Raw genomic sequence first — 18,740 nt, forward strand, 5'->3', positions numbered from 1 at the left:
TCTGCACTCTGTCCGTGACATCCTGGATCCTGGCACCAGGAAGGCAGCACACCATCCTCGCATCCCGTCTGTTGCCGCTGAAACCCCTGTCCGTACCTCTCACAATGGAGTCTCCCACTACAATGGCGTTGCCTGCCTTAGGCCTTTTTGGTTTTGGCTCAACAGCCCTATTCGCATCACAAGCCAGTCCGCCGCCCAGTGTAAACACCTCTTCTGTCCCGACAGCTTCTAAGTGGGTGAACCTGTTCACAAGAGGTACAACACCCGGGGACGTTGGCATTCCATGCTTCCCTCCCGTTCTCACTGTCTCCCACTTTCTCTCTTCCAGTACCTTAGTAACGACAATATGTACACAACACCCCATTTAAAAAAAAATACAACAATAACTCAAATGGAGTACTGCCACTTTACCTTGACTGAGTCATGAGCTAAGAAGTTTTGCAGAATGACTCGATATTACTCTGGTGAGTTCACTCTGTCAATCCAGAAGAGCTCATTTCGGCATTTTTAATAAAAGAATCACTGTGATATTTGAACTCAAACACAAAGCAGACCATCTAATGTATATACTGTAAGTTTATTGTATGTTAAGAACTCATTACTAAATTGTGTAATCATACCATTTAGTTTCATCATGATTTCATTGTAAAAAAAGCTAATTTTCACTTCTCTGTGTATCAACATAAAGGATGTATTCATTTAATTATCTATCTATCTATCTATCTATCTATCTATCTATCTATCTATCTATCTATCTATCTATCTATCTATCTATCTATCTATCTATCTATCTATCTATCTATCTATCTATCTATCTATCTATCTATCTATCTCTCTGATTTTGTTATCTTCCGGTTTGCGCCGTCTTTCTATTTGCGCAAAAATGGTTTGCGATAGCACTATGATTTTTCGCCAGTTTACTCACCGTTCTCCTGTGCTGCGAGTGCACCAAGTTTCGTTCTGATCGGTTGAATGTTGTAAAAGTTAGCGAGGTTTAAAAAGCTTAAAAACCGCGCGTGTGCAGATCGATCTCTTTTCCTGCCAATCAGCGCCACGCGGATTAGTCTCTTCCCCTCTCACTTCCCAGGACGGTCCGCCCCCTTCCTGCACCATCGCGTCCCTGCCCAACCCAGCGTGGGAGACACAGCCCACCCCAGAGTCGGAGACCCAGCCCAGCCCAGAGTCGGAGACCCAGCCCAGCCTGGAGTCGGAGTTGTCGCCAAACGGAAAGTGGAGACTCTGACCCCGGCGGAGAACGACCAGCTACCAGCGCCTGCTGTGAGTTCCCATCGCGTCGCCAATTCCAGCCACTACCCCTCTGGTCTCCCTCGCTGGCTCCCCCCCCTCCCCCATGATGCCCCCCTCTCCCCCATGGATCGTCCTCGTCTTTTCTCCGAATTCACTCCCCCCCTCTCCCCACACAACCCCCCTGCCCACACCCCTCTTCCACAAGCCCCCCTGCCCACACACCCCTCTCCCACAAGCCCCCCTGCCCACACACACCCCCCGCCCACACACTCAACCCCCCCAGCCCAAACACAACCCCCCACATACACCCATCCCCCCACCCCGCCACCCACACACACCCGCACCCACAACCCCCCCAACAACCCCCTCCACAAACCCTCCTGCCCCCTCCCCCACACCCCCCCCCCCCGCCCCCACAAACCCCCCTACACCCCTCCCAGGCCCCGCCACACACCCCATTTCCTCTCCTCCCCTCCCACACATGAAGAGGAGGGGGAGGGCGTGGGGGAATCGGTTGCATTGGGGGACCAGGCCTCCCATGTGACTGGGACCCAACGGGTCCCACTTAGTGTAGTAATATATAAAAATCTAAGATGTAGACGAAATATACTCCACTGGGATTTATGGAGATGCATCTTCAAATACTAAATCATGAGGTGCTCCTCATATACTCATGCGCAAGTATCCTTTCTTGAGAATGAAATGCATGCTGTATATCATCACCCTCCTTCTGACCAAAGTGCACTGTTTGTCAAAGACAACACCAGTAATAGCAACCGTGTCACGGTCTCAATTAAACTCCGTTAAATTTTCAAGGCTATGTTTTACTGCTACTTTCCAATCCTTGAACCTTTAAAGCCAATAGTGAATCCCTAGATCTAGATGACAGAGTATTTAAAATCCCCAAGATTATAAAATAGCTAGGGGAACCCAGAGACAATGAAAAAAAAAGCTCCATGCATTACTTTAAGTAATGTTACAGAACTATAGCCAAACAGAGATTATGATATTTGACGGCACTGGGCCTGTACTCGATGGAGTCTAGAAGTATGAGGGGGAACCTCATTGAAATTTACCGAATAGTGAAAGGCCTGAATAGAGCGGATGTGGTTAGGATGTTGGATATGAGTAGGACAGTCTAGGATTAGAGGCCGGAGCCTCAGGAAAAAAAAGGACATATCTTTAAAAAGGACATGTGGAGGAAGTCTTTAGTCAGACGCTGGTGAATCTTTGGAATTCATTGCCACAGAAAGCTGTGTAAGCCAAGAGAATAGATATTTGATAGATTCTTGATTAGTACGGGTGTCAGGGGTTATGGGGAGAATGCAGGAGAATGGGGTTGAGAGTGAAAGGTAGATCAGCCGTGATTGAATGGTGGAGTAGGTGATCCAATTATTTTCTCTATTGCATTGCACACAGAGAATTGCTCTTAAATCATCCTGCTCATTTGTACATGGGTTGTACATCAAAGAAGTCAGCATAGGGTGAGCTGCTTTAAATACCTGGGAGTCCACATCTCAGAGGATCTGACTTGGACATCACACGCTGCCGCACTGGTGAGTAAGGCAAGGCAGCGCCTTTACCACCTCAGGCAGCTGAGAAAATTTAGTCTCTCTGAGGATCATTCAGTGCTTCTATTCAGCAGCTGTAGAAAGCATCTTGTCCGGAAACATCACAATCTGGTTTGAGATCTGCTCTGCCCAGGACAAGAAGGCTCTGCAAAGACTAGTGCGTTTGGCCGAACGCACTATGGGAACTACACTCGCCCCCCTGCAGGAACTATACATCAGAAGGTGCAGATCCAGAGCCAGCAACATTATGGGGGACCCCTTCCACCCCAGCAACAGACTGTTCCAGCTGCTACGGTCAGGCAAACGCCTCTGCTGTCATGCTGTGAAAACAGAGAGGATGAGAAGGACTCTTATCTCACCAGGGACTAACTTACTGTACCAATTTACTGTTGTGTTGTGTCTTTTTAAATTTGCTGTTGTTCAAGTTCAAGTTCCAGTGAGTTTATTGTCATGTGTCCCTGTATAGGACAATGAAATTCTTGCTTTGCTTAAGCACACAGAAAATAGTAGGCATTTACTACAAAACAGATAAATGTGTCCATATACCATGATATAAATATATACACACATGAATAAATAAACTGGTAAAGTTCAAATAACAGAAAGTGGTTATTAATAATCAGAGTTTTGTCCACAATCCACAAGCATTGTTGCTTTTCATTTCACTGCACATCTCGTGTGCGTATGTGACAAATAAACTTGACTTGACTTGATATGGGAGGAAACAGCAGCACCAGGAGGAAATGCATGCAATTATAGAGAGAACTGATGACGTTTTCTTGCCGTTTTTGTTATTCGTTATTATTTATCTGACACGTTGGAGCTCCACTCGGGCCATGCGCCTGAAATTTTGTTGTATGTATTTACGATGACAATAACGTGTATTATTATTATTAACTTGCAAACTCAACATAGGCAGTAGTCAAGGTCAGAATCGAACCCAGGTCTCTGGCACAGTGTGGCAATAGCTCTACCAGTTGAACCACTGAGCCATCCATAATTGTTTGCTTTCAGACCGTCACTTGTGAGAGCTGTGTCAGTGAGATGACTTCTCCCCAACTTGAATATTGTTTGTTAAAGCATCCAGAGTCAGTCAGGAAAAGCCACTGGAAAAAGTGTAATATTTATTGGATTTCCTGAGTTTTACATTTTGGTCAAACAGTGGACAAGATACAACTACTGGAGTAATGACATTTGACGTGAGTATATGTTCATCCTAAGCATACCTCCATCCAACTGTACACTCTCTTTGACAGATATGGTTTTAGGTTTATTTACAATACTGAGAAATAGAAACAAAACATTGGTTAAATGTTGGTTCAAGTTTGGGGAGCGTGACGTTCCAGCTTGCCGTCTTCCTACTTCACCACTGATTTCAAATCCAGCCTGAGCAGTCCACACCCCCACAGGCGCAGTGATAGTAATGAGATAGGAATGTACAGTTGCTCAAATGAAAATCAGCTCTTTGTCATTAATTGGTCACAAGAATACATGTGGTTAGAAATAGAAATACAAGAATGAAACATTGTGCAACACTGTCAAAATCTGAAGCAATATTACCAATTTAAATTAAACAGGTTTATATTATACTTAACATGGGGAATGGGAAATGTTGGTCCATTTGTTTTATTCAGAGGTCCATTCTAGATTAATTACAAACCTACGGTGCTAGTTTATTCAACCGTTGTCCTTTAAAAGCTCTCCTCTGTGATTGAAGCAACTTCAGATGCTTGGCATTCTTTGTGGCCAGTTTTAAAGCAGTACAATCATTGGAAATTCCAATCATCTTTAATATGCATGTTTTCTACATCTCGTTTCTCCAAGAAGGATCCAACCTTGATCTTGTGTTAAATCTTCCACAGTATAATCAGAAGGATTATTTGCGTTGCCAATCAGTAAACTGTAGGCTGTTGGAGAAATCAGACTGCAAATCATTGATATCGCTCTCAACAGGGACATTGATTTCTCTTGTGTGGCTACTCCTGCACTCACCCTCCCCTGCTATGTGTGCAAACTCGGCATAAGTAGAGCTATCAAAACCAACAGTGCAACCCATGGCACCCATCATGGCTGAATTTGGGTTGTAAACCCCGAATTGAGAGTTATTTTGAAAACATTGGCTGTGGTGGTGGTAATGCTCAGATTCTGGACAAAAAACTGGGCTGTGAACTGGACTGTGGGAAGGGCTGTGGACTGGGCTGTGAGGCATGGGACAAGTCACGATGCAGCTATTCCTCCTGAAGACACGGTGGATGTCCAGCTTTGCGATGAGTGGTTTGCCCACATCCACTTCCTTGACTTCTTCCACAGGCTCATCGAGTCCATGGTACTGGTAGTGAAGGCAGATTGTGAACATCAGCCGCTCCTACAGCAGGAAAACAAACAATGGAGTTGTCATTCTCTCCCTCATTTCACATCAGGAAACGGAATATCTAAACCAGGTTACAAAGTTACAGCATTCAGAAATTAATAGCCCAAGCAAAAATAATCATGAAATCTGAAATAGAAAATCAGTACACTGGTTTTCCCAAGGGTGTACATTCTGTACACAAGAACTAGCGATGTTACAAAACTTACCTTCAGCGGCGCTGCAGTTCTGCCACTGGCGCCTTTGAAGGGGGGGGGGAGAATTAAAATGCCGTTTGCTCCTGCCTGTCGGAGGCGAACTTCCTCGGGCTGCGAGTTGATGCAGAACAATCGACCGGAATTCCATTCTCGGAAGTTTAAAAAAAAACAAAAAAAAAACGCTGGACAATTTAATCGCTGGAGTAAAATAAAAAGCTACTAATGCCTTCAACGCCTACAACGGGATGGATCTCAAGTAGGGGACAAAACATAAGGTAAGTCGTCTATTTTACATATAAAATTGCTTCTTAGGATGACTTTAATCCAAATTTAATTGGCGAAAATGCAATTTTGGCCCCATACGAACCGGCAGTGTTTTTCCTGCCGATATGGGGGTTAAATTCACCGCAACCGCAACGTTCCTATCGATCGCGTTCCACAAAAACCCACTTGCAAGGTGATTTAAATGTTCATTAATTTACGGGAATTAAACATTAAATTCCTTCCATTTGGCCTATAAATTCATGACAATGAGATTTAAAAATCATGTTATATTGTGAATTCTTGTGTGAATGTTATTTGGACACTTAGGCTATTTAAAAATGTTGACCTTTTCTTAAGAAATGGATAGATGTTTAGATCCAGTAATTGAATTTTGTAATTAGCTGCAATTAGGTAACTAACTAATTATATGCTTTAATTTCAGGTCATCCAAATAAGATTGTTTCATATTTGTTTCAGAATGCTTCAATCTACAATAATTGAAAATTTCATTCAGTTCTCTTAATTTTAAAGAAAGTTATGGGCTTTTGACTGTCCTCGGTCACAGATTTGAGAAGTCAATAGAAAAGCAATAGGGAACAAGATGCTAATTTCCAAGTATGAAAATTGCCATAACTTTTTTAATACTGAAGATATGAAAGTGAATTAGGTTTCAAATTAAACTTCTTTTTATGCTTTATCTGATGAGATAAATTGCAGACTTGATTTTTAAAATCTCAACATTTTGTCACATTGCTACAAGAACATACATAATCTGGCAGCTGCTCAACAGAAAAAAAGGACAGCTAGGCATAGGAAAAAGGCCCTAAGTTTGCAAAAGTTTAGAGACAGTGTGAAAACAGGCCCTTCATCCCATCATTTCCGCGACGACCAGCAATCCCCGTACACTAGCACTATCCTTCACACTAGGGACAATTTACAATCTTTACCAAAGCCAATTAACCTAAAAACCTGTGTGTCTTTGGCGTGTGGGAGGAAACCAGAGCACCTGGGGAAAACCCATGTGGTCACAGGGAGAATGCACAAAATCCGTACAGACAACACCCGTGGTCAGGATCAAACCCATGTCGCTGACGCTACACCATCCTGCCGCCATGGCAAAAGACTGGCTGAAATGTCATTTATTTCTATGATGTTACCAGCTGATGTATGCAACCAGCAAGCCCCCTGAAAATATCAGTCTGAATACATTATCACACTATGAATTATGTTTAGGCTTCTCACTGTACCAAGGTACAGTGAAAATGATCCGATGATCAAAGGGGTAGATAGAGTTCTCAACATTGTAGCACATCAGTTTCATAGACAGTTCAATATCCACAATAGGGGTAGAGTTGAATCTTCCAAGTTTATGCAAGTAGCACTCAGAAGCCAGGTAACAAAGGGGAGCTGTTCCCGAGTTTGATGGTACGCGTTTAAGCTTCTGTACGTTCTGCCAGATGGGAGGAGGAGGAATGACTGGGGTGGGATAAATCCTTGATTATGTTGGCTGCTTTGCCGAGGTAGCATGAAGTGTGGATACAGTCAATGGGGGGACCCCTGGTCTGTGTGATGGACTGGGTTACTTCTAAAACTTTCTGCTATTTCTTGGGGTCTTGGACAGAGCTGTTCCCAGACTAAGCTGTGATGTAACGCAACAGTATGCTCATTAGGATCTTGTGCCACGTTTTTCAATCTATAAGAGATGGCTCTTGTCATTGTCACAACTCAATTGACAACATTGCTGACAGGAAAACTGATGTTTTGAATTCTGATATAAAGAGTGAAATTTAGTCTCAGAGAGAATCAACTGAATGTGCCAGTGTTGTAAATTAAATGATTGAGATTTGGCTGCCCATTTTACTTGTATCCTCATGTTTTTATTTCCAATAACTTCAAAGGGGTGAAAGAGTTGATGGGTCTTCAATGTTGGAAGAAAATATAACATGAATCTCACAAATGGGAGAGAAGACGTTTTTTATTCCTCAAAGAGGAAAAAAAAGAGCCACGAGATGCCTTCTTCTTCTTCATCTTGCGTATGGTGTGCACAGCCTAAAGTTGTAGGACAACTTGTTCTATTTGATCTCATTTGATTGTGCACGCTGAGTTGTTGCATTCATCGAAGCAGGGCGGACCACGTGAAGGTAGCAATCTTCCACCCCGAGATGCCTGAAATACAATCACTGTAATGACATTACGCACCTACCATGACCTCCAGTGGATACTTTTATCACCTCGCAATTCTGGGCAGCTGCTTTCATGTGGGAATAACTAACATCTTCTCTTCCATTTGTGGGATTCATGTTATATTTTCTTCCAACATTGAAGGCTGCCATTTGGCCCATCAACACTATGCCAGCTCATGGAATAGAGCCAATGCCTCAAAGCCAGTGCCGTCTCTCACATCCCCAAAATATACTTGCCTTCACATGCCCATCAACTGCACTCTGATCCCCTTCCCACCCACCAACACTGGGAGCAATTTACAGAGGCCAATTAACCTACCAACCTACATGCAACCAAAGGATAAATTATCCGGTCATATGGAGACTGCAGGAGGTGCCCCCGAGGCATGAAGGTGGACTGGCGATGAGAGGGACTTCGCGTTCAAGGAAGGCGATGGCTGGAGGCCGGCCCGCAGCAGCCTGGGGCTGCCCTGGATTGGGTGCTGCTCACAAGAACTAGAGCGCCATCTAGAAGAGCTCCGACCGCCGGCCTGCGGCCTATAACATCCTGAAGCCACACTCTCGGGTAGGAAGTGGCCGATTCGGGACCTCCAAGCCGCGGAGTGTCCGTCCGTTCCGACGCCGGAGTTTCGATCATCCCGACGAGAGGGCCTGTACTTCGGGCCATCCGTAGCAGCGACAACGGAGGGTTCATGGCCCCGACCACGGATGAAGAATGGAGGAGAACTGACTAAACATTATTGAAGAATGTTGGTTCCACTGTGGTGGATGATCATGTTATATTTTATTGTGTATTGTGCTCTTTTTGATTGTATGGCTGCATGGTAAATCAAATTCCACTGTACCTTAATTGGTGCATGTGGCAATAAATCCGAACTTGAACATAAATTGCACCACAACATGCCTCCTTTTGCAGAGACTATTTCTGTACACTTACTAATGGAAGGTGTGCTTAAGTATGGGAATACTGTACTAGACTGTATGTAATTGCTTGTATTCACTGGAGTTTAGAAGGATGAGGGGGTAACTTTGAGGGTATGAGACGTGAATTGGCCAAGATTGACTGGCAATTGATTCTTAAAGGGTTGAGGGTGGATATGCAATGGAAGGCATTTAAAGACTGCATGGATGAACTACAACAATTGTTCATCCCAGTTTGGCAAACGAATAATCAGGGAAGGTAGTGCATCAGTGGATAACAAGGGAAATCAGGGATATTATCAAAACAAAAGATGACGCGTACAAATTATCCAGAAAAAGCAGCGTACCAGAGGACTGGGAGCAATTCAGAGTCCAGTAAGGGAGGACAAAGGGCTTAATTAGGAAAGGGAAAATAGATTATGAAAGAAAACTGGCAGGGAACATAAAAACTGACTGCAAAAGTTTTTATAGATATGTGAAGAGAAAAAGATTAGTTAAAACAAATGTAGGTCCCTTGCAGTCAGAAACAGGTGAATTGATCATGAGGAACAAGGACATGCAGACCAATTGAATAACTACTTTGGTTCCGTCTTCACTAAGGAAGACATAAATAATCTGCCGGAAATAGCAGGGGGCCGCGGGTCAAATGAGATGGAGGAACTGAGTGAAATCCAGGTTAGCTGGAAAGTGGTGTTAGGTAAATTGAATGGATTAAAGGCCGATAAATCCCCAGGGCCAGATAGGCTGCATCCCAGAGTACTTAAGGAAGTAGCTCCAGAAATAGTGGATGCATTAGTGATAATTTTTCAAAACTCTTCAGATTCTGGAGTAGTTCCTGAGGATTGGAGGGTAACTAATGTAACCCCACTTTTTAAAAAGGGAGGGAGAGAGAAAACAGGAAATTACAGACCATTTAGTTTAACATCGGTAGTGGGGGAACTGCTAGAGTCAGTTATTAAAGATGGGATAGCTGCACATTTGGAAAGTGGTGAAATCATTGGACAAAGTCAGCATGGATTTACAAAAGGTAAATTATGTCTGACGAATCTTATAGAATTTTTCGAGGATGTAACTAGTAGAGTGGATAAGGGAGAACCAGTGGATGTGTTATATCTCGACTTTCAGAAGGCTTTCGACAAGGTCCCACATAAGAGATTAGTATACAAACTTAAAGCACACGGTATTGGGGGTTCAGTATTGAGAACTGGCTGGCAAACAGGAAGCAAAGAGAAGGAGTAAACGGGTCCTTTTCAGAATGGCAGGCAGTGACTAATGGGGTACCGCAAGGCTCAGTGCTGGGACCCCAGCTATTTACAATATATATTAATGATTTGGACGAGGGAATTGAATGCAACATCTCCAAGTTTGCGGATGACACGAAGCTGGGGGGCAGTGTTAGCTGTGAGGAGGATGCTAGGAGGCTGCACGATGACTTGGATAGGCTGGGTGAGTGGGCAAATGCATGGCAGATGCAGTATAATGTAGATAAATATGAGGTTATCCACTTTGGTGGAAAAAACAGGAAAGTAGACTATTATCTAAATGGTGGCCGATTAGGAAAAGGGGAGATGCAACGAGACCTGGGTGTCATGGTACACCAGTCATTGAAAGTAGGCATGCAGGTGCAGCAGGCAGTGAAGAAAGCGAATGGTATGTTAGCATTCATAGCAAAAGGATTTGAGTATAGGAGCAGGGAGGTTCTACTGCAGTTGTACAGGGTCTTGGTGAGAACACACCTGGAGTATTGCGTACAGTTTTGGTCTCCAAATCCGAGGAAGGACATTCTTGCCATAGAAGGAGTACAGAGAAGGTTCACCAGACTGATTCCAGGGATGTCAGGACTTTCATATGAAGAAAGACTGGATAGACTCAGCTTGTACTCGCTAGAATTTAGAAGATTGAGGGGGGATCTTATAGAAACTTACAAAATTCTTAAGGCGTTGTACAGGCTAGATGCAGGAAGATTGTTCCCGATGTTGGGGAAGTCCAGAACAAGGGGTCACAGTTTAAGGATAAGGGGGAAATCTTTTAGGACCGAGATGAGAAAAACATTTTTCACACAGAGAGTGGTAAATCCCTGGAATTTTACTTCGGAGTCACGTGAGTGACTACGTGAAGAAGCCCGCCAGGACGCATGCGTGTCATATCGCTTTCACGCTTGCGAAACGACAGGCGGGGTGGAGCGTTCCCCCGCAGCGGTAAGTTTGAAACCGCGACCTGCAGGTAAGTGATTTACTCTGCGGTAGTTTTTGTCCCCACGCTGTTTTTATACAGGGGGGGAAGCTGGACAAAATAGTGTCCACAAGTGCTGCGAGTGAAGCTGGCTGGGGAGGACCGCAAAGTTGCGGGAGCCAGCAGCAGCTGAAGGCACAAGCCCCGTAAGGGATCAGCTGTGCCGACTTTTGGTCCCGCGCCGGCCAGAACACCACGGCCGGGCGGGAGACTATTCAGAATGGGGCCGTCGACTTTTGACAAGTCGAAAACGGCAGGAGGCGGGGTGGAACGACGTTCCCCCGTAGCGACAATTTAAACCCAGGACCTGCAGGTAAGAGCTGCGGTCTTTTTGTGTTTTCCCATGCTGATTACAGGTGGAGAAACCAACGGGCTGCGACAAAGCTGGTGGGCTAGCAGCAGCCAGCGGCACTCGGATCACCAATAGTGGGATCAGCTGTGCCCGATGTCGCCTCCGCACCGGCCAGATCCACGCGGCCGGGCGGTAAGGCTAGACACAAAACAAACAAGGTCGTGGACTCAGAGGAGTCCGACTTTGAACAACCGCGGGCGGCCAGCGACCGAGAGTGCTTGAGCCGGATGGAGCGGTGTGTGGAGCATTTGCTCCAACGTGACAGAACGTGACACTAGGAGATGGAGTCGGGTCACTGTGGGGCCCTATGATAAACCCACAGCAGTACCTCTTGAAGGGCTGCACAGTGCTTCTACCTCATCAGAGGGGAGCATTGCGGGTCAGTTCTGGGCTGACCTGGAAGAGGGGTCCGCAGAAGGAAAGACAAGTGTGCAAGGGGTGCAGGGACTGTGCAAACCTGGGACCACAAAACCACCAATACTATTGTTTGGAGGCAACCTATCGAAGCAAGTCAAGGAGCTCGATGAGGAAGCAAAAATCCTGGGACTAATAGAAGGGACTCCAACAAAAACCCACTACAGCCAAAGACAGCACCCCTACGCACCCACCAGCAGAACTGGTGAAAGCTCGAAGGCCCGGTACTCAAAACATGAGTCTTTTTAGGCCATGGCCCAAGCCGGCCTTCTTGGAAGATGCGGGGACATCCAACGCCAACCAAACCGAAAATCCAGACACCAGCGCAACAACAGCAGCGAAGAACCTATAAAAAAAGAAGTAAACCTGCCACTGGTAACTATGGAGGTAGGTGGGTCTGGTTCCCTACAAAATACAGGGAGCATGGAGGTTGGGGGGAGATTACACTCTTTTCTGAATGCATGGAGCATGTTAACAACCGATACATACATCTTAAGCAATATCCAGGGATATACAATAGAGTTTATACACAAGTACAGCCCTCCAGTTCAACATATACCGAACCGAATGTTCGTGCTTTCTGATAAAGAAAAATCAAAAGCGCAAGCTGAACTGGAGCGGCTTTACGTAAAAGGTGTAATTGAGAAAACTCAACACGAACCATTAGAATTCGTGTCCAATATATTTACCAAAAACAAAAAAGATGGTGGTTGTCGCATCATCATAGATCTGACAAAATTGAATATATTGTACAAATGTATTCACTTCAAAATGGAAACCTTTGTTACTGCTAAACAATTAATTTCCAAAGGTTACTTCATGGCCAGCATCGATTTAAAAGATGCTTACTATTCAGTGCCTATACGAGGTGACCACAGATGTTACTTAAAATTCAACTGGATGGGACAACACTGGCAGTATAAAGCACTGCCAAATGGATTATCATCAGCCCCCAGGCTGTTCACAAAAATTTTGAAACCAGCCCTAGCGTTTCTACGGAAATGTAAACACATGGTCATGGCATATTTAGATGACATACTCATTGTGGGCAAAACTTTGGAATTGGCCAAACAAACTGTAACAGCCACAAAACAGTTATTTGAAAAACTGGGATTTATTATCCATCCAGTTAAATCTAAACTAATGCCTTCCACTACTATGGACTATTTGGGGTTCACCATTGACTCAGTTCACATGTCGGTGACTCTGCCTAAGGGAAAGGCTAGAGATTTAATAGAGGCTTCCAATAACCTCATTGACATCAGCAAACCATCCATCAGATTGGTAGCAAAAGTAATTGGCAAAATGGTGGCTGCCTTTCCAGCCACACAATTTGGACCTCTACATTACCAAAACTTACAGAGAGCAAAAATACAAGCACTCAAAATTAATGCAGGTCACTTTGACAGACCTATGAAACTACCAATCAAAGCTAAAATGGAACTAAAATGGTGGATAGATCTGGCTTTGTTCCAATCCAATCATTGTCAGTAACCCTTCTATGGTACTACAAACTGATGCCAGTGCACTTGGGTGGGGAGCCACCAATACCATCACCAGCTGTGGAGGTAGATGGACTGCTCAGGAGGCATCATTATTACTCACACTGGGCATAAACTACCTGGAAATGTTGGGTGCATTCCATGGCCTAAAGTCATATTGTACTGGGTCATATCACCAGCATGTTAGACTACAGATAGACAATACCACCGTGGTAGCATACATTAACCACATGGGTGGAAACAAATCGACATCATGTGACAATCTGGCTAATACAATTTGGCAATGGTGTATCCAGAGAGATATTTGGATATCAGCCACTTACCTACCAGGAAGACTAAATTTAGTGGCAGACACCAGGTCACGCAAATTTAATGAAAACACCGAATGGATGTTGAATAAAAAAGTATTTGCTGATATTACAGCAAAATATGGAACACCAGATATCGATCTATTCGCATCCAGACTTAACCACCAGTTATCAAATTATGTTTCATGGGAACCAGACCCTGGGGCAGCGGCGACAGATGCATTTTCTCTGCATTGGGGGGAAATTGTTTATTTACGCATGCCCTCCTTTCTGCCTCATCAGTCGGGTATTAAGGAAAATACAACAAGACTCTGCGTCTGGTATTTTGGTAGTACCCGATTGGCCTACTCAACCATGGTTCCCAGTGGTATTAAACATGGAATTAGAACAATGTATCACCATCCCACATAGACCAGATTTATTGCTACATCCCGTAACAAGGGATAGCCACCCATGCCATAAACATTTGAACTTATTAATTTGTAGAGTTTAAAAACACCTCTACTACAACTGGGACTGACGGACCGAACAGTGAACATGATCTCGGCGGCCCAAAGACAGTCAACCAAAAAACAGTATCTGGTCTATATCAGGAAGTGGGAGATGTACTGCCATAAAAACAACATCACCTACAGAAACATGAACATCCCGTCTGTTCTGGAATATCTGGCAGGCCTCCACTATGATGAGGGGCTCAGTTACAGTGCCATCAACTGCGCCAGAAGTGCCCTATCGACTTACCTATGGCAGGGGACAGAGCGTTACTCTGTTGGGACTCACCCACTGGTAACAAAACTTATGAGGGGAATTTTTAATACTAATCCCCCAAGAACCAGGTACTCCCAAATATGGGATGTAAGTATTGTCCTGAAGATGCTCAGGAATTGGTCTCCAGCAACAGCTCTGTCCCTACACAGACTGACATTAAAAACAGTCATGCTAATGGCATTGGTCAATGCACAGAGGGTACAGTCACTGCATAAACTAAGACTGGACAACATGACTTCCTCAACAGAAAATATTACGTTTCATATCTATGAGTTAGTAAAGCAGAACAGACAGGGATCAGCAGGCCTCAATATACAATTTAGGTCATACCCAACAGATGACCGTCTCTGTATAATAAGACATCTGTCGTTATACATGGAGACAACGAAAATCCTAAGAGGCAATGAGAAGGCACTTTTGGTCAGCCACAAGCAACCACACAAAAGAGTGACGGTCCAGACCATCTCAAGATGGCTGAAACAGGTGCTAACACAGTCTGGGGTGGATACTAATATTTTAAAATCTCATTCCACCAGGGCTGCAGCTACATCGGCAGCGATACAGTTGGATGTACCAATGGACCAAATCCTCAAGGCAGCAGGATGGTCTGGGGAAAAAACATTTGAAATATTTTACAACAAACCAGTAATGAAACCTGGAACGTTTGCAGAAACAATTTTAAGTTCTGTAAATTAATTTAAACCCATAAAAAGGGGTTATAATTTTGTGTTAACAAATTTTATGATTTCAATGTCAAATTCATGTCCAAATTATGTTAACACAATTCCTCCTACAATCATCAAGGCAGACGTGATGCATGGACTCGTTTCCACGGCATGAAATCACAGAGCTTTAAAATCTTCACGTAGTCACTCACGTGACTCCGAAGTAAAATAGTAAGATTAAACGAGAACTTACCAGTTTGAAGTTTGATCTGTATTTTATGAGGAGTTACGATGAGGGATTACGTGCCCTCCGCTCCCACCCTTGATCATATACTTAACTGGTATCTCTTCTCTAATCTTACTATGTTTAGTCATTACAGTTATCTGTGATTTCACACCACTGCTTTGAAGAATGACACGCATGCGTCCTGGCGGGCTTCTTCACATAATCCCTCATCGTAACTCCTCATAAAATACAGATCAAACTTCAAACTGGTAAGTTCTCGTTTAATCTTACTATTATCTGCCACAGAAGGTAGTTGAGGCCAGTTCATTGGCTATATTTAAGAGGGTTAGATGTGGCCCTTGTGGCTAAAGGGATCAGCGGGTATGGAGAGAAGGCAGGTACAGGATACTGAGTTGGATGATCAGCCATGATCATATTGAATGGCGGTGCAGGCTCGAAGGGCCGAATGGCCTACTCCTGCACCTATTTTCTATGTTTCTATGATCTTATAGAAACATATAAAATTATAAAAGGACTGGACAAGCTAGATGCTGGAAAAATGTTCCCAATCTTGAACTTGTCCAGAACCAGGGGTCACAGTCTTAGAATAATGGGGAGGTAATTTAAGACTGAGGTGAGAAAAACCTTTTTCACCCAGAGAGTTGTGAATTTATGGAATTCCCTGCCACAGAGGGCAGTGGAGGCCAAATCACTGGATGGATTTAAGAGAGAGTTAGATAAAGCTCTAGGGGATAGTGGAGTCAAGGGATATGGGGAGATGGCAGGCACGGGTTATTGATAGGGGACGATCAGCCATGATCACAACGAATGGTGGTGCTGGCTCGAAGGGCCGAATGGCCTCCTCCTGCACCTATTTTCTATGTTTCTATGTAATAAAATAATTTCACTGTGCATTTGCTCGTGTCAATAAAAGAACCATTGAAGTTTTAGTGGAGTGTGCAAGGTATGTATGTCCACAATTGATATTCGATTGAAGTGCCCCTGAGTTTGAGACAGATGTTTGGCCCATGACAGGAAAATGCAGGGAAAGCAAGGGAATGGAGTAGGTAAATTAGATTTTGTTCTTCCCATCAGTTCAGTACAGCATTTCTGTATCTTTATTCCACTGACCCTGAACCTTCTTCGTCTAAAACAAATGACCTGCTATTCTTTCATTGTGATTATGGGAGCTTGCTACACATAAATTGGAAATAGTTGAAAATGTTAGACATCTCAAACAATAACAGGTTTGACGAAAAGTCTTCAATTTGATATGTTAACTTTGTTTCGTTTTCCTCCCTGACATTCTAAGTGTTTCCGACAATTGTTCTTTTTTATTTCTTGCCCTATGTCAATTGGCTTGGTTTCGAATTTTATTTAAAAAAATATGACTGCACTTCACAAGCTACTTATTTGTCTTTAAGGAGTTTTGAGACATCTGCTGTTCTGGAAAGTACTAATATATAAATGTGACAAATCCAGTCAATTTTCCACAAATAATCAGAGCAGCAAACATGAGGGATGAATGCGATCTCTACCCACATACTGGAAAGGTTAAAAGTTTCTTATAAGTAACAGCAACCTTAGAAATCACCAGGGAGAAAGCATTGATGACAGAGTGACATGCACAGCTACACCCATTCCAATGGTATGAGATCCCTGAATCTATTAAAGGAAAGGTCAGCTTGTGGTTTTGTTTATGTGTGGTTAACAAAACACTTACAAGGACAGAACAATGTTGTTAAACAAAGAGTAAAGGGCCTGTCCCACTTGGGCTTTATTTGCGCGTCATCATTTACGTGTCACGACGCATGACGCGTGCGTCGTGACGTGCTCATGGCGTGCATTACGCGCGCATGGCACGTGGTGAGACGTGGTGGCATAGGCAGTGACGCGAGGTAGCGCGCAGCGCCCCAGGATTTTGGGATTCTGAAAATCCTCGCGCGCCACCTGCGTGACGCGCAAATGACGCCCAAGTGGGACATGCCCTTAAAGTATTATTTCTGCACTCTTTTAATTTCAGGTTTTTCTATGTTCAAAACACTTATTTTAAATGCAGCCAGGAGCAGTACACCAGGTAACACGAGTACAGAAGGAGTATTAAGGGGAATAGGAAGTATGTCTCTACTCCAAAATCCAAACTAAATTATAATAGAGGCAGAATCGTACAGCGTGGAAATGTTCCCTTTGGTCCATTTGCCCATGCTGACCAAGATGTCCCATCGACAAATCCCACCTGCCTCCATTTGGCCCATATCCTTCTAAACCATTCCTATCCATGTACCTGTCCAAATGTCTTTTTAATGTTGTTATAGGACCTACCTCAACTAGCTCCTCTGGCAGCTCATTTCACATACTTACCACCCTTTGTGAGAAAAAGTTATCCCTCAGGTTCTTTTTAAATCTTTCCCCTCACACTTTAAACCTACGTCCTCTGGTACTTGATTTCCCTACTCTAGGTAAAAGACAAGGCATTTACCCGAAACCCCTTCATGATCTTATACACCTCCATAAGATCACTCCTCAGCCTCTCGCACTCCAAGAAATAAAGTGCTATCCTGCTCAACCTCTCCCTATAGCTCAGGCCCTCATGTCCCGGCAACATCCTCCTCATGGGGGTCAGGGATGTGCTTCATTTTGTTTGAAGAATAGAACCCAGCAGGAACACCTCAGAAACTTGGAAAATTCACAGGGAAAACCTGAAATTGAATCACAGCCCTATTCTGTTGCACAAAATTAATGATTTAATGGAATGGTTAGATACTCCACATGCAGAAGTCTTTAGCAGTGGAAATATGGAACTTGGGCCAAGAAGGATGTAGCATCAATTGACATTTCAACTCAGTGATCGACAGATGTGGACCAAAGGCCAGTCAATGCATTTGTTCAGACTGAATGGTAAATAGGCTCAGGCAACTGTACCATCGGGAGAATAAAATGGAATTATTGTAGGAATGGAGCCAATTACTGCTCGATGGTCAAAGTAGTCGGTGAGCCTAGAGGCCTGTTTCTGTGCTGCATGAGAGTCTGCCTTCTAGACATAGAAACATAGAAAATAGGTGCAGGAGTAGGCCATTCGGCCCTTCAAGCCTGCACCGCCATTCAATAAATTGAATTGTATTGTATTGTATTGTAATTGTGTTGTAATATGATCATGGCTGATCATCCAACTCAGTATCCTGTACCTGCCTTCTCTCCATACCCCCTGATCCCTTTAGCCACAAGGGCCACATCTAACTCCCTCTTAAATATAGCCAATGAACTGGCCTCAACTACCTTCTGTGGCAGAGAATTCCAGAGGTTCACCACTCTCTGTTATGATACCATTCTATCGTTTAAATACATTATGGTCACCTACCTAGTAAGTCTTTCATTAATATTGTGTGGACTTAGTCTAAAAATACTACAAGGAAAGCACCGCAAAATGTTTTCCTTTTTGACTCTATGAATGACAGATTCTACTCCCCCCCCCCCACAGTGAGAATAACTGAGAGGCAAAGAATTAGAATGGTCGACGCACA

General features: G+C 43.9%; 1 protein-coding gene across 2 annotated transcripts in view; it reads right to left on the reverse strand.

The window, feature by feature from the left end:
* Positions 1-3,921: 3,921 nt before the first annotated feature.
* The window catches only part of malt1 (MALT1 paracaspase), a 142,377-nt gene continuing 127,558 nt past the window's right edge, over positions 3,922-18,740 (reverse strand). For both annotated transcript variants that reach the window (XM_033032900.1, XM_033032891.1), the window contains one exon: positions 3,922-5,184. In XM_033032900.1, the coding sequence (XP_032888791.1) occupies positions 4,696-5,184 (489 nt within the window). In that variant the 3' untranslated portion in view covers positions 3,922-4,695. The remainder of the gene's footprint in view (positions 5,185-18,740) is intronic.

This window comes from Amblyraja radiata, chromosome 1 (genome assembly GCF_010909765.2).
Source record: "Amblyraja radiata isolate CabotCenter1 chromosome 1, sAmbRad1.1.pri, whole genome shotgun sequence".
NCBI lineage: Eukaryota > Metazoa > Chordata > Chondrichthyes > Rajiformes > Rajidae > Amblyraja > Amblyraja radiata.